At 35.1% G+C, this 23,276-nt stretch overlaps 1 protein-coding gene across 9 annotated transcripts in view; it reads left to right on the plus strand.

The window, feature by feature from the left end:
- The window catches only part of DGKB (diacylglycerol kinase beta), a 743,750-nt gene that overhangs the window by 180,117 nt on the left and 540,357 nt on the right, over positions 1-23,276 (plus strand). For all 9 annotated transcript variants that reach the window (XM_024249734.3, XM_024249737.3, XM_024249742.3 and 6 more), the window contains 2 exons: positions 11,244-11,387; positions 22,763-22,812. In XM_024249734.3, coding sequence (XP_024105502.1) covers positions 11,244-11,387; positions 22,763-22,812 — 194 coding nt within the window. The remainder of the gene's footprint in view (positions 1-11,243; positions 11,388-22,762; positions 22,813-23,276) is intronic.

Consider the following 23,276-nt stretch of genomic DNA (forward strand, 5'->3'; position numbering starts at 1 on the left):
GAGCCAAAATAAAACTAGAGGAAAAGAGGAGGTGAACCGTTGCAGGAGTCATCCAGTGTAAATTGGAGTTATCCAGGTAAAGTTGGGGAGGGAAGTAGGTACGAGTGGGAAAGGCTGCGAAAGGAGTTCCAAGGAGAGAAATCAACATATACATTTCTATTCAAACTTTTTTAAATGTCCCATCAAAGGGCAATGTATGAACTGTAAGACATTCAGTATTCATTGATTCAAAATTCATCACTTACAAATTGATATTTACTGTTCAAGTTGTTAGGGATACATCAGTGAGCAAAATGATGGCTCATGCCTGTAATCCCAGCACTTTGGGAGGCTGAGGTGGGCAGATCACGAGGTCAGGAGATCGAGACCATCCTGGCTAACACGGTGAAACCCCGTCTCTACTAAAAATACAAAAAATTAGCCAGATGTGGTGGTGGGCACCTGTAGTCCCAGCTACTCCGGAGGCTGAGGCAGGAGAATGGTGTGAACCCAGGAGGCGGAGCTTGCAGTGAGCAGAGATCGCACCACTGCACTCCAGCCTGGGCGACAGAGTGAGACTCCATCAAAAAAAAAAAAAAACCAACCAAAAAAAAGAAAATGAAACCCGTTTCCATAGTCATTTACATTCTAGTGGGGAGAGGCAGACATACAGAAAAGTAAATACATGTACCATATCAGATGGTAGTAAGTAGTATTGGCAAAAATGTATACAAAAAGAGGCTGGAGGCAGGGCACAGTGGTTCATGCTTGTAATCCCAGCACTTTGGGAGGCTGAGGCAGGGGGATCACGAGGTCAGGAGTTTGCCACCAGCCTGGCCAACATAGTGAAACCTGTCTCTACTAAAAATACAAAAATCAGCTGGGCGTGGTGGTGCACACCTGTAATCCTAGTTACTCAGGAGGCTGAGGCAAGAGAATTACTTGAACCTGGGAGGCAGAGTTGCAGTGAGCTGAGATGGCACCACTGCACTCCAGCCTGGGCGACAGAGCGAGACTCCATCTCAGAGGAAAAAAAAAAAAAAGGAGGCTGGAAAGTGCAGTTTGAGGCTGAGGATGACTGGGAATCTGGGATTCTCATGATTCACTTAAACTAAGATAGGAGTTCAAAGAGGTCATTTCTGTTCATCCCAGAGCAGGTGATGCTCATCACCTTGTAAATATCGGGCATGGCCTGGAGTGGAATGAGGAAAGAGGGCCTGGCAAGGTCAAAACCCCAAGGACCTTAGGAGCCTGGAGGAAGATAGACTTGTTAGGAGCACTGAGAGGTCTGGGTCTGGCCTGGACTCCAGTTGTGCTTCTGCAGAAGAGGCGAGAGAGGTAGCCAAGGCCAGGTGGGGAAGAGTTTTGCCTGTCATGCTAAGTTATGAATTTTATCCAGAAGAAATTGGAAAGCCATTATGAGATTTTAAGCCAGAAAATAATTACAATGCTAGTGATGTGGAAGCTATCATGAAGGAGAATGAGGCTGATGGTATAAAAGGGTCCAGAAGATATTTCAGATTGAGAGTAGTAACAGCTATCTCTGAAAAAAATTAGGTGCCTTATCATTGGTCCCCAACTCTCCCATTGCTTGTTTGATGAGGCAATGGTTAATTTGCACTGTGATGCTACACATATCAATAAGCTATAATATCAATAGGAGGATTATGTCATTTTATGTTTTCTGTGCATTTGAGTCACACCCCAAGTACTTATTTTAGATAGAAAAGGAAAAACGATTCCTTTATGTTTGTCAGGAAGTTAATCAATTAAGAACAGAAAATTTTACAATGAGAATGAGATACTTGAACCTTGGGATAAATGTTCTTTCACCAGATAGACTTACTGAATGTTCTTGCTGAAAGGTATACTTTATTAATTGTGCTGAGAAGAAGATATTTCTCTTATTAGGACTGTCTTGAGGATATTAAATATATATGTGTGTATGTGTGTTTTTTATTACTGTGCTGTACCTTAACAGGTCTTTTATAACTGATAAGTTTTTCAGTTTCCACAATGCAAACAGGGAAAGACAGGGTCCCCAAAACACAAACTGAACAGACTACATAGCTTCTGTGACTATGAGATAGGGGAATTCCTGACACATAGTAGATATTTAAAATATATTGGTGTATTTCTTAATGTCGATATACTTATTACTGTTGAGGTAATAAACTCACTGACATAGAAATGCTCCAGGAATACAGATGAAATAAATTCTGTCTACTGGCCAATTCATATTTATTTATATCAACCTTTACATTTGATGTACCTCTGTAGTATTGAATTCATACTTCCAATTATTATCATTAGAAGTAATGTTCCACAGATTATTTTACTTCAAAAAATATTTTATCCTGCCAATCTCTTCCTTGCAATAATTTTGTGGTCCTGTTTTTAACACAACACTGCTAGTAAGGGATGATTTCTCTTCAAGTCTCTCCTTTAATCATTAAATGGTTTTTAATATGTTAGACTTGAATAATCAAGTTTCTTTTTCTTCCATCTGAATATTCCAAGTAAAATTTGGTCCTCAAATTTTCCACCTTTACTTTATTATTAGGTTTATTCACCCAACACACAGGAGTTTCTGTATTTTCATTTTCGTCTTAATGATTGCATACTAAATGATAGTGTTGTCTTAACATTTTCATACTTTCATGTTCAAAAATATTTATTTACAGTTTGTAATATTCTAGTAAAAGGAAATAAGAGATTTAATACCCTGCAGAGGCCCAAATCCATCATAACATTATTTCACTCATAAAAACACCTAGTCATAGCTAGAAAATATGCAATGGTGTTGGACACTTGCTTTGATCCCCTGGAATGAAAGCTCTGTGGAAATGGGATTTTCCTGCTTTGTTCAATGCTTTATCCTCAGTACCTGGGATCTGGTTTTACATGAGTAATCTTAAGGGTCCTGAATATTTATTGTGTTTATGATTATAAAGGGCTAGTTTTATATCTATCAAAAACACAGATGAGCAATAAGAAAAATCATACATAAAGATTTGGCAAATATATGTGCATGTTTACACATGCAAGCACACATATAAATACATATTATGATGGATGACCCAATACATGGGCCAAATGGAAGATGAAAATTTAGAGTTCTTAGCTCTGGCTATGGTTTCTAATTTTCTTTCAAATGTTTATGATTTAATCAATGTATCTACCCTTAAGAGTCTTGAAAACCAGACTCTTAAAACAAAGGTCTTTTATTGAGAGGCAGAAGACAATTTCCTCTGATTTATTTTTCTCTGTCCAGCCTCACAGAATCATGCTTAGAGTATAAACTCCAATTGTGGCTGGGCACGGTGGCTCACATCTGTAATCCCAGCACTTTGGGAGGCCATGGATCACCTGAGATCAGGAGTTAGAAACCAGCCTGGCCAACATAAAAAAACCCCATCTCTACTAAAAATACAAAAATTAGCTGGGCATGGTGGCAGGTGCCTATAATTCCAGCTACCTGGGAGGCTGAGGCAGGAGAATCACTTGAACCTGGGAGGCAGAGGTTGCCGTGAGTCCAGATTGCGCCACTGCACTCCAGCCTGGGCGACAGAGTGAGACTCCATCTCAAAAATAAATAAATAAATAAGTAAATAAATAAACAATAAAACTCCAATTCAGACTGCATTTTGAGTCGTACCTGTGCAACTTGTTCTCACCTCTGTTTTCTTAAATGTAAAATGGGGATAATATGTGTATGTATTTTATTAACTATTATGAGACTGAAAAAAAATGATGCATGTACATCATTTGAAATAGTATTGTGTACATTATAAATGCTTAATAAATGCCAGTCATTACCATTATTCATTAAATAAATTATGTTTCAATGTTTTGGTGTGCCTACATAGCATAAAGTTCAATTTCAACATATTGGTTGCGCATGGTTGCTCACGCTTGTAATCCCTGCACTTTGGGAGGCCGAGGTACATAAATCACTTGAGGTCGGGAGTTTGAGACCAGCCTGGCCAACATGGTGAAACTCCATCTCTACCAAAAAATACAAAAATTAGCTGGATGTGGTGGCTCACACCTGTAATTCCAGCTTCTTGGAGGCTGAGGTGGGAGAATCTCTTGAACCCTGGAGGTGGAGGTTGTAGTGAACATGCCACTGCACTCCAGCCTGGGCATCACAGAGTGAGACCCTATCTCAAAAAAAAAATCAACATATTCTTTTTATTTTAAAGATATTATACATTCTGAACAATATCTGTACAGTGAAATTTAAGAAGATTATTGGAATTTCTTTTCATGTGATAAACACAGAAAATTTGGTATCATGGGCTCTTTTAATATGTGGTGGTTTAATTATTTTTGTCCCATATTTCTATATATTCAAATTACTGAGAATAATTTAAATAACTTTCAATTATCCACCTGCATACAGTATATAGCCTACACAACCTGATACGGTAGCCACTAGCTATCCATTGCTATTTAAATTTAAATTCATTAATAATTTTGGTCAAATAGCCATATGTAGTTAATTTTATTGTATTGAAGAGTGCAGAAAGTTTTTTTGTTTCTTGTTTTTTTTTTTCAAGAGACAGAATCTTGCTCTGTTTGTTGCCCAGACTGCAGCGGTGCGATCATAGCTTACTGTAACTTTGAATTGCTGAGCTCAAGTGATCCTCTTGCTCAGCCCCCCAGGTAGCTGGGACTACAAATGCATGCCACCCCAATGGGTAATTTTAAATTTTTTTAATAGAGATGAAGTTTCCCTATTTTGCCCAGGTTGGGCTCGAACTCCTGGACTCAAGTGATCTTTTTGCCTTGGCCTCCCAAAACACTAGGATTACAGGTATGAACCACTGCACTCAGCCTTCAGAAAATTTTATTGGATAACACTGGTGTAGACAGATCTCATTTTTACTGCTTTTAAAAAGAGTCCAAAATTTGGAATGAGATGATTTGTCTTCACCTTTCTGCTCCGTTGACTGACTGGTATACGATCACGAACAGTTTACTTACTGACTTTCCACTTTCTCATCTTTAAAACAGAATTGTAGGGTCAAATAAGACCACTGTACAAAAGTATTGTTTGCACAGAGCCAGAGCTGTTATTAATGTTGTTCCTTCACAGAGGTTACTCTGCTCTTAAAACATTATCCCCAAAGACCTACACTTTAAGTCCTTCTCCCTGTAATTGCTTGTTTGGGGTTTTTGCCAATGTCCAAACAGATGAAAACCAGAGTATGTTCTCAGAGAGGTTTGTCTGATCCCAGTTTCATATCGGGGACTGTATCTCACAGTCTGTCTTCTCTTTATAAGGAATCACCATCTCTATTACATTTCTTATTCACTGAAAATGCCATCTACCTCATTTTGCTGCCTGTTTGGGTAAACATAAAGAATGAAAGATAATTATAATATACTACAACAAGCATAGTTGAAAGATTAAGTGTAAAAATCATGAAATATATGACAATACTAATATCAACTATTTTTATTCTGATTATCTATGCTACTCATTATGACCAATAGTATGGATGTTGGAAGTATAATTATACTATGTGGTAAATAAATCTGATACGTTTCTGTAAATTGAACCAATATTTTAAAAGAAAAAGCTAAATTGACAGTGTTGTATTGCCTTATAAATTTAGAAATGTAATCCATGTTATTGTTTTTGACTATTTCATTAAGAAATAGAGAAAATGTCACTGTTTACATTATATGAAATGCAAGTGTTTGAAAATAAAACAAACTGGACCAGAGGCACTAATTTAACAGGTACCCAAAACTTACCTGCTAATAATTGAACCTGAGGCTAGAATTAAAATTATCTATTAAATACAACTTTTGAGGTTATTGTTTCAAGAAGTGAAGTGTCTAGATTGGAGTATAATGAAAATCATGTGCTTAGAAATATGATAATAGTAGGCAACATTCAATTTGACTAATGCTAACTACTTTTTATAACTAAAGCTTTGAAGAAAAGAATGTGTATGTGTGTATGTATGTATGTGTATATATAATGAAATTATTTTAACAGAAATAAGTACTAAGTACAAGATAATTATTCCTAAAAGACTAATACACTCAAATTACAATGCTTATTTTTCACTTTATTTTGTACTATTGTAATACATACATACACATATATATGTGTATGTGTATATGTATATATACACTCACACACATTTGCTTCACTTTTGTGATGAAATATTTAAAGTAGTACAGCCTAGGGCAAGTAGAAGAATCTGCAGATTATACTACTTTAAGTGTCAATGCAATATTTACTCTGAAGCAATATTTAGCTCTGATCACTTGAGGCCAAAAAACAAACAAACAAACCCTTTTGTTTTGCCCAGCTTTATGTTTCATTTTAGTTATAAAGAGAGAATTTCACTGATGACTGGGTGTGTAAAATTGGCCTTTGTTTATTAAAAATAGAATTTTGAGCTTCCTCACCAGAGGCTATCTAGAGAGGATCTCACTTACTATTTCATGTTATCATTTTACCATCTCAGCTGTAGTCAAGAAGTCAGGCTTGCAACTTCTTGGTTGTCATACGTGTTGTCTCCTAAGCTTCTGAATAACCATTAGATTAATGCAAACTTCTTAAAACGAAAAAGGACTTTTCTTCAGGGTAGTGAACTGCAATCGAGGAAAATAAGTAGTGAGCTTCAGCCAGATTTAGGGAAAAGGCAAAAGAAAAATAAATAAATAAATAAATAAATAAATAAATAAAGGGTAGAGTAGGGTGTAAAAATAACTCCTATAGAGATAGATTGAGGACCAGGGCCTGCTTTCAGAAAACTAAATGAAAACATAATATAAAGAAACATTAAAAAAATGTGGGCTGATCTTGGGGAGGTGGTGGGAGCAGGAATAAAATCTGTGAGCTTTTTTATTTTTATTTTATTTTTATTTATTTATTTATTTTTTGAGACAGTCTCGCTCTGCCACCCAGGCTGGAGTGCAGTGGCATGATCTTGGCTCACTGCAACCTCTGCCTCCTAGGTTCAAGTGATTCTCCTGCCTCAACCTCCCAAGTATCTGGGACTACAAGCATGCACCACCACGCCCAGCTAATTTTTGTATTTTTAGTAGAGACGAGGTTTCACCATGTTGACCAGGATGTTCTCGATCTCTTCACCTTATGATGCGCGCACCTCGGCCTCCCAAAGTGCTGGGATTACAGGCATGAGTCCCGGTGCCTGGCCGAGCTTTTTTATTAATTAAACACCTCAAAATTTAATCAAGTTGATGAATGCATAAACTGTAGTACATCCAGACAATGCAATGTTATTCAGTGATAAAAAGAAATGAGCTATCAGGCCATAAGAAGACAAGGAGGAAATGTAAATGCATATTAATAACAGAAAAAAGCCAGTCTAAATAGCCAGTCTGTATGATTTCAACTCTATGACACTATGGAAAAGGCAAAATCAGGGAGAAAATAAAAGGTTCAGAGGTTGGTGGGAGGGCAGAGATAAATAAACAGAGTAGAAATATTTTAGGGCAGTGAAACTTCTCTGAAAGACACTATAATGGTGGACACATCATTATACACCTGTCCAAACTCGTAGAATGTACAACAAAAAGAGAACCCTAATGTATATTATAGAGATTGGATAGTAATGAGGTGTCAATGTAATTTAACCAATTGTAACTAACGTACTACTTTGGTTGAGAATGTTGGTAGTGGGGAAGAATATGCATGTGTAGTGGGTAATAACTTTATAAACAGAAGCAGAATTAATGTGAAACACAGAGAGATATTTGAAGTAAGCAAGACTTTAGTAAAGAAAATGAAGGAAAGATATAAAGCAGTGTTCAATCTCTGTACAGTCTCTATTTTGTTGTGAGCCTCAAACTTTTTAAAAAAGAATAGAGTCTTTAAAAAATTAAGTCCTGTTCTACAATTTTCTTTTTATCAAGTAATAATAATAAAAGGTCTTTGACATTTTATCTTCTTCTTCAGTGCACTCTATAAATCATTCCAAAAGTATATATTTTACCTCTCAAATTTGGCTGCTATTGGACTTAAGGAAGTGTTGATTAGTTCTTCAACGTATAGATTGAATATATGCCCATATTTCTTTTCTATAAGCTTTAAGCTATTTAAATGTAAAACTGTGACACAATTAAATATGTGATACAGCTTTAATATTCAGTTAATAATATTTCATGAAAATAAATACATGATACAGCTTTAAATGTTCAGTTAACAATATTTCATGAAAAGAAAATGGAAAATATTACTCATTTTTCCAAACAAAAATAATTTTAGTACAGTAGCATATTCCTTCAAAAACGTGATGCTAAATACAAATTATATGTGTACATTCATACTCGATTTATACATTACATACAGAAAAGACAAAATTATGTGATCCTTACATTCTCAATTGTTTGTGTTCAGTATGATGAAAACTGATAATTAAACACCATGTACCTTAGTTGTATAAGTACAAATGATCATGCCATGTTCTAAATAAGTGAAGATCTATAATATATTTGGCTTTCTTTCAAATAAATGTCAGAGCATATTCTTTTCTTTCTTTTTTGTTTTGTTCTGAATTTTTCTATAGAAGAGTTAAATCAAGCTGATTAAATCATTTCAGTACCACAGGGGGAAACGTTGGAAAAGAGGATTAGCTCATCAGCAGGATGAGTTAGGTCATAGCTTATCCGACCATAATTCAAGTGCTGTGTTCTTCAAGTCTGAAAGTTATGGTCATGTCAGGGGTCAGCGCCAAAATGTTTTTTATCATAAGTTGGAACTGCTTATTCCTGCAGCTGGCTAAGCTTTAGTTGGCTATTTTCAATTATTCCGGTCTTTTTTTTTTTTTTTAAAGCTCAGGATTGTCTTCATTTCCCTGCCTTCTTTGGTTCATAAATAATTATTAGTTTGTATTAGATATACATTGATACTTCTATTAAAAAGGAAATTCCATTTACAATATATGTCTCTGTTGATAACTTTATAAACAGGAGTAGAATTAATGTAAAACATAAAGCCACATTTGAAATAAATAAGACTTCATTTTAAAAAGAAATGGGCCGGGCATGGTGGCTCATGCCTGTAATTCCCAGCACTTTGGGAGGCCGAGGTGGATGGATCACGAGGTCAGGAATTTGAGACCAGCCTGACCAACATGGTGAAACACCATCTCTACTAAAAATACAAAAAAAAAAAAAAAAAATCAGACAGGCGTGGTGGCCCGCACCGGTAATCCCAGCTACTCAGGAGGCTGAGGCAGGAGAATCACTTGAACCCAGGAGGCAGAGGTTGCAGTGAGCCAAGATTGCGCCATTGCACTCCAGCCCCTGGGTTACAGAGCGAGACTCCATCTCAAAAAAAAAAAAAAAAAAAAAAAAAAGGATGGAAAGACCCAAAGCAGTGTTTTTTCAAAGTGTGATTTTTGATCCATTGGTGGCTAGTAAATTCAATTTAGATGGTCTTTGAGAAAAATTTTAAGAATAGGAGGCCGGGCGCGGTGGCTCAAGCCTGTAATCCCAGCACTTTGGGAGGCCGAGGCGGGCGGATCACAAGGTCAGGAAATCAGGACCATCTTGACTAACACGGTGAGACCCCGTCTCTACTAAAAATACAAAAAATTAGCCGGGCGTGGTGGTGGGCGCCTGTAGTCCCAGCTGCTCGGGAGGCTGAGGCAGGAGAATGTCATGAACCTGCGAGGCGGAGCTTGCAGTGAGCTGAGATCGTGCCACTGCACTCTAGCCTAGGCGACAGAGGAAGACTCCGTCTCAAAAAAAAAAAAAAAAAAAAAAAAAAAAGAATAGGATAGAACAGGAGTAGGTTAATATAGAAAAGAAAATATTTGGGCAATTATGAATTACCACTAATGTGTGTGTGTGTGTGTGAGTGCATGTGTGTGTGCTGTGTTAAAGATGTAAATTATTTTTCTTACACTTTTATGATTGGCCTTGAACAAAAATAGTTTGTAAGCTACCAGTGTAGAAACAAGAAGATGGATTTGTCTTGCTGGTTATGAAACTCTGGGAAGTTAAAATCTGTAAGACGCTTCCTAATCGGTAAAATGGGGAAAATGCACTCTACCTCACAGGGTTCACGTAAGAATAATGTGAGATAATATGTGTTAAAGCTACTACCATGATTTCAGCCACATATTAGGCACTCAGTAAATAGTTCCCTTTATTAGTGACAACATCACCAATGATAAAACTAACTTGCGACATCTCACAACACATTGAATTATATGCCTGGGAATCTTGAGATGGCTTGACGAGGTGACGGGTGTTCATGGAAAGTTACAAATTGAAAAACTAGAGTGAGAGATATGCAGTCAGGTAGATCTGTGCTAAGAACAGGGTTCTAGAACTGTATTTGGTTCAAATTATTCCTTACAGTATGTCCAGGTTGATTAGGAATCCAGTAGCCACTCAACCCATTAGTTATTTCTCCCAAATACCTCTAAAAATACGATATATCGCTCAAGGGATAATTACGGTTTATCTTCAGGCCTTGTCAGATACATACAATCTGACTTCAGTGGCTTCTGGGTAAGATAGAACTAACAAGTTATTGTGAACATATTTCAGTTAGATTATCACCAGACAGGTAATAAGCAACCTATATCCTTGTCATAGAACAGACACAGATAATGGGTTTCAGAAATAAAGTGAGAACCATTTAAAAACCAAACCACTCGTATGTTTTTACTTCTCCAATATCCATCATGTTTATCCAGAGTTTTGCTTATGTTCTCTTTATTCTTACTCATGGGCAAATCCCTTGATGGTAAAAAAGGATGTCTTCTTCATGGTATTGGCAAATATTTGAAACAAATATATGACTTTATGAATGGATGATTACTTATTATCAATAGAGAAATTATATTGTGAAAGACTGACATTTTTTTCTTTAGTATTTTGTGAAAAAATCCATTTTAAATATCTTCCCAAATGATTTATAGCTGTCACTACCTAAGGCACAGAAAAGTAGAATAAGGAAGTGGGTCTTCAAGCATTCAAATGTGTACCAACTCACCTAGGGTGATATTATTCTGACCCAAATACCATCCAGTGGGTGACAGGGCAGTGCTATGTCTGTGGATCCCAAAGAACTCTCCTTCATCTACAACAGTTGTAGGCTATGTCTAGCTGCTGTACTGATATTACAGAGAATTTGGTTATTCTATGCCTAAAAAATATAAATTTCTATGTAGCCTGTGTGTTCTCTATTTTCTTAATTTGTTTTCTGTTTGAGATCACTGTAAATAATTAACAAAATATAAAGACAATTTTTTTTCCAGGTCTGAGAATGAATAAAGGTGCCATCACCCCTCCCCGGACTACTTCTCCTGCAAACACGTGTTCCCCAGAAGTAATCCACCTGAAGGACATTGTCTGTTACCTGTCTCTGCTTGAAAGAGGAAGACCTGAGGATAAGCTTGAGTGTATGTGTTTCTTCATTCTGTTTACTTATCATGGTTGGGGGCAGGAGAAAGGACTAGATATTGATTAACTTAAAATTGCATTAGTATAGTTGTATAATTTTTGTTGAGTAAAGTGATCCTGCTTAATAGTAAAAATTTCCTCCTGCTGAGAATCAGACAAAAGATATTAAGATCTATTAATTTCAGGTTCTTATTTATCAAGTTCCATTTATTACTGATTATTTCTTGATTATGTTTGTCATATGACTTTAAAAAGCTGTTCCTCATTTCTCTGGAGTTAACAAGATGCTATTAGAAAATAGCCTTTGAGTTGTTTTCATAAAGCATTTATTTCTGGCGTGTGAAAAAACCTTCCCATTAGTGAGTAAGAAAATTGCCTATAAATATGCAACCTGCACCTTTTCTCCAGTGGAAATCTCCCTTGCAATCTTCCGCACTAACACTCTTGTTGGCAGAGACACATTATTTCTCAAATGCTAAACCTGAAAGTGTCATTTATAGTAGTTGATTCTGGATATTATAAATCATTAAACAATAGCTTTGTTTCTTTTAGGATATGGCCGATAGAGAATTTCTATTCAGTTGAAAGTAAATAATTACTGTCTTTAATAAAACATAGTGACTGAGCTCTCTCTGGTGGCTAACTATACTCATTGCAATATAAGAAAATATTTTTCAAGCATTTACTCTAAACCTGATCATTTGATCATCTATTCTATCTCTGAGGCTCTTTCTAAATATAGTCCTGGCAGCTTACTCAATAATCTGATACATTTGATTATATAGGATGTGGTAAATTTAATGAAAAATGCTTGCTACTAGAATGATAGTGAAGATAATAAATCTAAACTTTAATACTTCTAAAGCAAATATAAATAATCATGATGTCTCAGAATTATCATTGGGAGGCATTTTTAGTTAAATTTAATAGTAACTTTTTGATAATATTTCTCCTTCCAATAAAGGATTTACTGTAATGTGATTATTTAAGAGTCACACCTGCTTAGGTTATGAATAAACCATGTGAATATCATCTTTAAATATATATTTATTATTCATAAATGTTGAATATTTGCATTTCAAGATTTATTTTGTATTCCTAAGAACTTACAGAAATCTGTCTCATTCCAAAGTAAATATTAATGTTCAGTGAATTTCTATTGAAGTGACAGCCAGAGAGAAAGTTTGCTCAGGTGTTATCAGGAGCACATTTGGGATGATTATAAACATATAAAGACAAACATTTTTTCCACATCTGAAGATGAATAAAGGCACCATCCATCCTCCCCAAGATGGTATTTGGTCTTGCTGTTTAAACATATAAAGACAAACATTTTTTCCACATCTGAAGATGAATAAAGGCACCATCCATCCTCCCCAAGATGGTATTTGGTCTTGCTGTTTAACTATTTCTAGGTCAGCTGGATGTATGTTGCCTTTAAGGTGGAATTCTTAAGAAGAATGCTTTTGAGTTTTCAGTGTGCATCCTTGAACCCACATAGATTTTGTCTACAGTTGCAGATAGAATGTTAACTCACCACATTATTCAAAAAGACATGATGAATCTCATCCAACTGACCTGCCATATACTTTTCTTTAGTGTTCTCAACTCTCTTCTCTCTGTTTTTTTCTTTGAGTTTCTCAGCTTTTTTTCAAGCTTACACTAGACGCATTGCCTTTTCCTTTTGTTTTAAACCATTTCTTCAGACTCTTCTCATAAGCAGTCTTGTTATGGCCCAGAATTATCACTATCATTTTCACCAAACTCTTCAAAATACATGATGCTGTAGGTCTCTTTTCTCCTATCCTCTAATTTGGTGATTCTTACCCTGGCTATACATCAGAATCATCCAAAGTTTGGTTTTCTTTCTTTTTCTTTTTTAATGCCAATTCCTGGCCCTTTCCTGTGTCAATTAACTAACAATCAATCTTCCTCATCCACTTTCTTAACAATTTACCACATACGTTTACCCTTCTAAAATTGCATATGTAAAAGTTACTAACATGTATTCTTTTACGGTTACAGATTTTTAAAAACAAATTCTCAGTAAGACTTCAAAAAATTGTATTGGTTGTTAGTTTAATAAATACTCCAAAAGGATGACAATTTATTAAATACAATATAGACCAGAAGAATGAAAATAAGAAAAAGCAATTATAATTAACACAGAAACAGATGTGAACAGGCACCTAAAATTAACTTTTGCAGGTCAATGTTGAATTTGGCTCTTACTTCCGGGTAGCTAAGCAGAAAGAAATTTGATTTAGGTTAGAGGTTCTCAAACTTTATCACACATCAGAATCACCTGCAGGACTGGTATATCTGATTCAGCTGGCCTGGGGTGGGATCTGAAAATGTGCATTTCTAACAAGTTTCCAGGCGATGCGGATGCTATTGTTCCAGGGATCACATTTTGAGAAGCACTGGCTTATGCAATTCCTTCTGTCCAGTGAAAAGACATATACACAAGGAATTCACCGGAAATAAGTTGTTTTTCTTGGGGTTGATGAATAGTGGCAGTATTTGTTAGGTATTTTACCTGGGTTATTAGATAAACGAATTACACTGTTGTCAATGTTTATGTAAGTAATACTTTGTTTCCCCAAATATTTTTAAAATCTATTCAGTGCCTCCCACCACTTTCCATTGCCTGTCTTTTCTGCCAGGTATTTACACAATGTTTATTATAAAGCTTATTCAATTAAAAAATAACAAACAAAAGTTCCCAGATGTTTTACTGATTACAGGAAGTCCTCACTTAACATCCTCAATAGGATTTTGGAAGCTGTGACTTGAAGTTGAACAATGTATATAACAAAACCATTTTTTTGCTCATCAGTGTTATAACAAAATGTCATGAAAGGAAAGGGTGTTATTCGAGAACCCTCTGTACATTGTTTTGCTTGAAGTCACAGTTTCCCAGTATCTAGCAATCATATTGAGGACTTACCGTATAAGCCATGTCTTCAACTTTATTTCCTTTATGCAATCCTAATTCTTCTCTCTGAGGACCTTCCCGTCCCGAGGTTCTATCAGGTAGAAGGTGTTTGTTACCCGTGGATGGGTGCTTTTGCATGCATGCATACGTGCATGTGTGCTTGTGTGTGTTGGGGCTGTGGGGAATTCCATTTTTATCTCTCTTTGTTGGTACCAATTACCAACAGCCCCTGTGAATGAACAAGGACATGGTCTCAGGGCTGATTTGCCCTTCTAACTTCAAGTGCTCCATAGTACTTTAGGGAAAGTCATCAACCTCTCTTTTATCCTCAAATCCTGTGGCTTTGCCTCCATTTTATTTCAGCCCTTCACTTCTGTTACTACATTCCAAGCCTTGTAACTGCTGAGAACTGCTGTTTCGGCAGTTTATTTTTATTTTATTTTATTTTAGCTTTATTCTAAAACTAAACTGTCAATTTTACTTTGATCTCAGCCTATGTTCACTTAACTTCTCACTCTCCTACTTTTAATTTAATTATTGCATAGTACAGTAATTAAGAACCTTGACTCTTGATTTATAATGATTGAATGCAAACCCTAGGTTGAGAATTAACTGTCTCAGTGATGTGAGTACATTTTTAAAACTTCCTCAGGACTCAGTTTTCTCAACTGTAAAATTGGGATCATTAAATAGTCTCTATCCCATAGGATAACTGTGAGGATTAGATTAAACTAATATTTGTTCACATACATTCCTTCACGTTTATTACTTCCCATAAATGCATGTTAGGTGAAATAAAAGTAAATTAAAACTGTTTTACCCTTGCCCACTTTACTCCCTCTTGAATTTGCCTGCTGACTTTTGGTTGCCCATCCTTTCAAATTTAAACTGATCTCATAATCCATGATGTCAATTAGTTTTTCACACTTAATTTCAGACATTCAACTTCTTTGCTCCTATACTATACTGAGTGGCAGAGACTTAGTGAAATAAAAATATAATTCTTTGGGTTATAGCTCTACTCAAAACCTCAGATGCCCTTCAGTGCTCAGTGTTTCTCTTGTCTAGTTTTCTAGTTAAAAGTTAATCCAGATAATGTTTTTTTTTCCAAACACCTACCTATTTAATCATCATCTTACTCCTTAAGTGTATGTTCTTGCAACTTCCTTTCATTTTACTTAAAACCTTATCAACTAATATACTTATTTTTTTTCTGTTTCTGTTCTGATTCAGAGTGAAAAATCCCCTTTGATAGTACCTGATTTCATAATGCGTAAAATTGAAGCCCTTAACTTGGTGTGCATACACTGATCTGACTCCACAGTTTGACCCCAACCTACTCTGCCAGGCTTGCTTTGGCTATGACCTGCACACATATGCACAAACCATGTCCTAGTCACATGGGTCAACTTTTCTATCATCAGAAAAATCCTGAACTTTTCCACTTTCATCCCTTTGATTACAATGTGCAGTTGCTGGGTTTCAATCCCCTGCCTCCCCACAGTGTATATTTGATCGAGTCTAGTCCACATTTGAGGCTTACCCTGCATTGTGAATCTTCTTACCATCTCCTAACTGGATTTATTTTGCTCTCTTTTGTACCCTTGCACCTACATCTGTGTGTGTGTGTGTGTTTCAACAGGTAGATGCTCAATAAATGATAGTTAAATGGAAGTGTATTAAAGTCAATGGGTAAAAATAAAGTCAATGAGTGCTTGAAAATATAAAAATAACATCAACTATTTAAGATATAGAATAATACTAACTTTATATTTTTGACTTTAAAATACACGATACTCACATTTGAACTTGTGCTTATCAAGTTAATGATTTAACAAGAATTTTTTATATTATCTTACATTTCCTTAAAATGTATCACTAAAGAGAAAATCAATAGGGAAATATTCAGAAAGTAGATAACTGACATACGGAGACTGAACAGTAACCTACATGTTAAAAGTTACTTCCCTGTGCAGTATTAACCTTAGAAACAATGAGATTTAATAATGAAGAGGCCTTAAAGATCACCTAGTTTGTCAATGAAAAAAAAAAAAAACCAAGAGAGGGTGGTTATTAATTACACCACCAGTTTATCTAGCTATGACTAAAATCCATAATTTCTGAGCTACTTTATAGGGCTCTTTTTATTTTGAAAAGCTGTCTTTTGCTGTTTTTATTGTTGTTTCTCTTATGAATAAAAGGCGAAAGTATCTCTCCATTATACTGGATGTCAAACACACCTAAGCAGCTGATTTTTTTCACCTCTGCTTTTAAAGTTTATTAAATCAGTATCAAAATATACAAGAGTGGAAAAAAGTGAATTAAAGAAATTCCAGCTTAAATGCCTTTTATAAATATATTTTACATTGTTTACATTAATAACATACCATATCATATAATGCTCATATCAACAACATATAATGGCAAGTGCAAAACACCAGAGTATATATAGTAGGATATATTCATTATGAAAACAGATAGAAACTTGCAAATCTTTTGGAAGGAAAATAGTTTGGATATAAAAAATTATCTTGCATAATATGCCTTTGCTCTGATCTTTTAACTAAATACATGTGTGGGCATAATTGTTTCTATATAAAGTGAAATTACATGAGCATAAAAATAGGAAAAAATGTGGGTTAAACTAGTTTATAACATTGAAGCAGGTACCCATATTTGGAAGCTGTCGTGTTGTCAGAATAATTTTAACATTGGGCTTTTTAAATTTTTGCAGCCAAACAGCTATATATTTATTTTGTTTTTAAAAATATGATCCTTTTGTTCAGTGATTCCCTTGACCTTTGGGCCTGACTTTACTTTTAAATGCTAAGAAATAGTCTTACTATATAATTTGAAAATTCAATATTAATAATGTCAATATTATTTTTAAATATAGTTTTAAAAGAGAAAGGTTTTATAGGCTCACCAGGCCAAACAACTTTTATTTTCCATGGAGTTAATAATTGCCTTTTTTCTAACTTAATTATTTTTCTTTCTATTTATTTATTTATTTATTTTGAGACACAGTCTCACTCTGTTTCCCAGGCTGGAGTGCAGTGGCACAATCTTGGCTCCCTGCAACCTCTGCCTCCTGGGTTCAAGTGATTCTCCTGCCTCAGCCTCTCTAGTAGCTGGGATTACAGGCACGTGCCACCATGCCTGGCTAATTTTTGTATTTTAGTAGAGACGGGGTTTCACCATGTTGGTCAGGCTGGTCTTGAACTCCTGACCTCAAATATCCGCCCGCCTCATTTTCTCTATTTCTATAACTAATCAATTCCCAAATTCTCCACCATAAATTTATGTTCATAAACTTGCGTTCTTCATTTGTTCTTGAATATTTTAATTGATAATCACTTTCACCCTTTGTTTTAGTTGTTCTCTTTCTAGAACCAATATTATTTGGATGCTGAACATCCAAGACAGAACTCTGAATTACTACTTTTTCTTGCTTTTTCTATTTTCCATCTTCTTTTCTTTCTTCTTATGTTTTTTCACTCCATATCTGGGACATCTTTTATACCTGGTGATGAGATTTTTCCCACTTTTTCCTTACATTTAACTTCACAGAGAATCCATTTTATTCTCAGCTTGATCCTTATGTGTTCCTATTTGTATTTCATGGATTGAAACTTTCCTTTTAGTTATAAGGTTTCCCCTCCTCCCTGCTTTGTTGGTTTCTTTCAAACTACTTGTGTTGAAAGAACTTTTTTGATGGTAGTAGTTGTATAGGTGAGTATCCATACCGATAGTATTGACTTACTGGGGATAAGAAAAAGGACTTATTCTTTCAATATTCGGTATATTCCCTTTCACATAATTACCTTGTTTTGGTATTGTATCCTTACACTCAGAATTCCTGAGTACCTTTAGCCCAGAATTCCTTTCATTTCACTTTTGCAGAACTCAAAGATCTAGTCTTCTGTTGGGGAAGAGAGCTTACATACTCCCCAGAGATCATCCTGTGAAGATTATCTGTTAATTTTCCAACTCACCACCCTTTCTAAGCACATATATGCTTCTTCTCCTCTACCAGCTTACATTTATATTTCTAAGATCTCTAAGTCAATATACATGTGTACATATTTTCTCCAGCTCCTGAAAATTGTGTTAGTGTTTTCTCCTCTCATATTTTATTTTTGCTTATAGTTTTATGCCTATTTCATCTCTTACAGTCAGTATAGTGGTACTTCAATAGAAAACCAAGATAAATATGTGTGTTCAATACTTCACGTTTTGCATTACCTAGCTACAATTTTAAATTAGAAAAGTAGACTTATCACTGAAAATTAAGTCCTAGAACTTCTCTTTCTTCTTCTGGATGAAAGAAAAGTTTTATCCTTGACCTTGACTTGGTAATATTTAGAGTATACGGTACTTGGTACTCAATATATGTATGATATTTTTATTATTGTTATTATATTAACTAGAGCTTAAAACTCTCCAAACTTTCTTCCTTGATGAATTAGACAGAATTTATAGAGAGCAGTAACTCTTGTTAATGTGTTTAGGAATAAATTATTTAAAATATTAGATTCTTCAGGCACTAGTGAAGTAGGGATTTTCAGGCCAACCTTCCAACTGGAATCAACTGGAAAATTTGGAATGAATGTTTATTTTAAAAACCTGTTCAAAATTTTCAGGGAAGTATCAAAGCAACTTGGATTTTTAGGGCAAATTTTGGGGAGAAGGAAGCATGGCTTTTTCCATTTAATTGAAGAAATTAAAGTACAAGTCACTCATATATTTTTCCAGATAACAAGCAGAAAGGAAACAAGATATTAGCAATCAAGTACAGTTATATATGTAAAGTAGCTAAAATAACATGTCCAGGTTCAATTTGGGATTATTACAGGCATTTAAATTTGACTTAACTTTAGAAAATGAAACAATGTATTTTGCCACATTAGGAGAATAATGAAGAAAATCATAAAAGTATTTTATCACATTCCATATGCATTCTATTCATGATTAAAAACAAAACAACTGTAATAGCAAAAATTCTTAGCTAACTAAAAGTAGTATAGAACTCCATTCATCTAATAATGTGTATATATAAGAAACTCCCATCAAACTTTATATTTAAGAGTGAAATATTGAAGTTTCTCTCATTGATATTGGGAACAAGACAAGAATGGCCACTACTGTAAGTATAGTTCAACTTTGTGTTGGAGATCATTGCTCATGGCAATAAGGCAAGAAAAATCCATGGTTTATGAGAATGGGAAGGAAGAAATTGAGATTCATTGTTTATTATAGACTACCCAGTAATCTATAGATAGATCAAGTACTTGAATTAATAAGCATGTTTAGCAAGATCTATGCCTACAAGATAGAAATAAAAATCACTTGTATTTCTGTATGACATCAACTAATAATAAGTAAATAAAATTTAAGAAATTTTACCATTTATCAAATCAAAATTATTAAATACCTGGGAATAAACCTTTAAAAACTATTTGAAAGGTCTCTATACAGAACAATATGAAACATTATTGAGAGAAATTAAAGCTCTAAATAAAGAAGAATATAACATGGTTGTACATTTCAAGACTCCGCATTTTAAAGATTCTTCCCCTAACAGAGCTATAGGTTCAGTACAATCTCATTAGAAATCCAGCAGTGTTATTTTGGTTTGTTTTTTGTTTTGTTTTGTAATAGGAGAATAAAAGATTGGCAAACATTTTCTTTTTTTTATTTTATTTTATTTTTATTTTTATTTTTTTTGAGATGGAGTCTGACTCTGTTGCCCGGGCTGGAGTGCAGCAGTGCAATCTCGGCTCACTGCAACCTCCGCCTCCCGGGTTCATGCCATTCTCCTGCCTCAGCCTCCCGAGTAGATGGGACTACAGGCACCCGCCACCACACCCGGCTAATTTTTTGTTGTTGTTGTATTTTTAGTAGAGATGGGGTTTCACCACGTTAGCCAGGATGGCCTCGATCTCCTGACCTGTGATCCACCCACCTTGGCCTCCCAAAGTGCTGGGATTACAGGTGTGAGCCACCATGCCCGGCCGGCAAACATTTTCTAAATGTTATATTAAATTCAATTCAAAAGAAGGGCTGTAGAAGTCAAGATAATGGGTGTCTTTGGCGAGAGAAGAAAAAATAATGATGGGGGAGGATGAAAGGGGTTCTGATTTGTTAGTAAGAATTCTATTTTTTGATTTAGAGGTAATAGTTACATTGGTGTGTACACTTTAATAAGGTATTAAATAATACATTTATCTGTAAGTGTAATATTACAATAGTAAGTTCATTTTTAAAACCAATGTTAAGTACACACTATCCTTGGGAAAGACATAGAAACGGGTTTATTTTAACTGGTTGTTTTTAATAAAGCATGTTATTATTTTTAAGTGATATTTAGGAACACACAGAATCACTGGGAGAGGTAGAGAACAAATTCTAGAGGCTGCCTCTTCAGGAACGATGACCAAATGAAGTATTAAATTGGGCTGGGATGGTTGCCTCGAAACACCCCTGACTCATCCAGAAGCCTGGATATTCTCTCTGAAACCACTGCCACCTCCCACCACCAGAAGGGATTCTGTGCAAGCTTCTTTTGCTTAGGTCACTAGCATCTGATTGATAACCTGGGACTGTGCTTCTGTGTGGTGGAGCCTGGGCCATGCGCACAGTCTAGCTTCAAGTCAGGCTAGTAAAGAAAAGGTATCCAGAGTTTTCATTTTCTAATGGTCTTCATAAAGTGTGATTTTCAGAAAATAGGAAGAAGTTTCAGACACTGTCAGTAATGAATGCCCAATATCTATATATCCTACCCATGTGTGTTTCTTTGAGTTCATGTTCCCAGTAAGGTCAACAAATCAGAACAGGGTTTGCACAAATTTGAGCGACGTGAAATGGTCATTTTGCAGTCATTTACTCCAGTAAGGGTTAACAGAGTTATAAATGTCCCTCAATCTAAAATATATTTAGACTTTTCTGGATATTTGCCTTATTCCTGGTAGTTAATCCTTTCTCTGAGTAGTCAGTCAATTCTCGCCACTTACAAAGATATTTTTTCACTCTTTGCTGCTGCACTACAACCTCTTGAAATGCTTAGTATCCACAATGCAGTCAGTTGCTGTTTCCTTCTGCATTTTATTTCATTTATTGACTGTATGAGAAGGAATCATTACCATGATTTACAAATACAGATATTTAAGTCTTTTAGCCAGTTTAGTATTATCACCCCTATGTCAATAGACAGACATTTTTTTCTTACACTTTAACATCTTTAACATTTGTTTGCATCTTACAATAAATAGAATATTATAGTTATATGGCTTTTTTCTTTTTAGCAATATATAGACTATGCATCTTATTAATAATCATATGTTAGAATTGGTGAAATGCAGTAACCATTAAATACAAAAATAATCACCTACAAATAGACCATCAGGGTCATCATAATATTATGCTGCTTAGTAATCAACATCTTTATTAATATTATAGACTTCAGACATCAAGATCATTCAGGAAATTATACAAAACAAAGACAAACCCGTACTTCCATTCTTCTATTTTTACAGCTGTGTCTGTCTTCTCTATTTATCTCAAAATGGCACCTGTGGCCTCTTCCACAGCATCCTGGGGATGTGTGAATTATACAAGGGAATCCTCAGGCCCATCAGGGACCTCTGTCATCTGCTGTCCTGAACCTCCTAACAGAGAGCCAATGTTCTCCTTTCCCTTACTTGATTAGTTCAAAGATCAGTTACCCTCTGAAGCTCCACCTCAGATTTAAACAAATAAACCATGAAAGCCATGATCATAATGCAGTTTTTCTGTGCTGGTTTCCTCCATCAGAAAGAATCCGTTGTTTTGCACTCTGCCTTCCTCGCCCATACTGCTTGGGGATCAATCCTAACAATGGCATCTATTTGTATCATGATCTATGGCTTTCATTCACTTTTGTGTCTATCACCTCCCTTAACTTTCACAGTAAATATGTGTTATGGTAGACTGATTATTCTCACTTTACAGATAAAGAAAACAGTTTTTGACCAAGCTCTTGTAATTGTGAATGATGGATTTCAAATTATAGTTGATTTCTAAATTTCACCTTTGTTGTTTTTCCTTATGCACTCTGCTCTTTAATACCCAGGCTTTGAATATTTCAACTTCTTCTCTTTTATTTTTGAGTTGACATTTAATGATCTTGTAATAAAGAGTTTAAACAAATAATAGTACATTTTAATGTCTTCTAGAAACAAACAAAATTTGATAGACTTTGTGCTATCCAGTATTTCTATTAACTAATTAATTCATTTTCAATTTAGTTTGAGAAATAATCCCACAAATTAATTGTTTGGAGCAGGGGAGGAATTTAGTATTTGTTTTCAACGCAAACTAAATTTTAATGAATATACTTTAAACTAACGTTGATCTTATTTGCCTGTAATCTTGTTTTCAACACCTCTTTCATTCTAGTTATGTTTCGCCTTTATGACACGGATGGGAATGGCTTCCTGGACAGCTCGGTAATTTTTTTCTTCAAAGTTTCTGTGAAAATTTCAAAGAGTTTCTTCTGAAAAATGCAATGAATAAATTTGTAGTTATTACCACAGAAGGCACACTTAATGTAATTTACATCCACTCATATGGCATTTTTATCTTTTGACTTTTTGAAAGAGAGTGATCTGAGGAAACTGTTGGGATTACAATTATTCTACTGAATAGTTTTGCTACCACGACATGACTTTTTTCATTTTATTTTTCCTGCACTGAAGGTAGGTAAAAAAAGGAAGGCACCAGCCTTGTCTGAATAAAACATAAGATTAAGTTGAAACCGTTGATCTAGAATGAGGGAAGAACTATCTGTAACATTTGGCATTAAGGAAACTTGAGACTGTAAGTAGAATATTAAGGATTTATAAAGTCAATTTAATTATCTCATTATTTTCCCAGTTTTACATGGTATCTTTAGTCCTATATGCTGCTGAAA

The sequence above is a fragment of the Pongo abelii genome, chromosome 6 (genome assembly GCF_028885655.2).
Source record: "Pongo abelii isolate AG06213 chromosome 6, NHGRI_mPonAbe1-v2.0_pri, whole genome shotgun sequence".
In the NCBI taxonomy this organism is placed as follows: Eukaryota; Metazoa; Chordata; class Mammalia; order Primates; family Hominidae; genus Pongo; species Pongo abelii.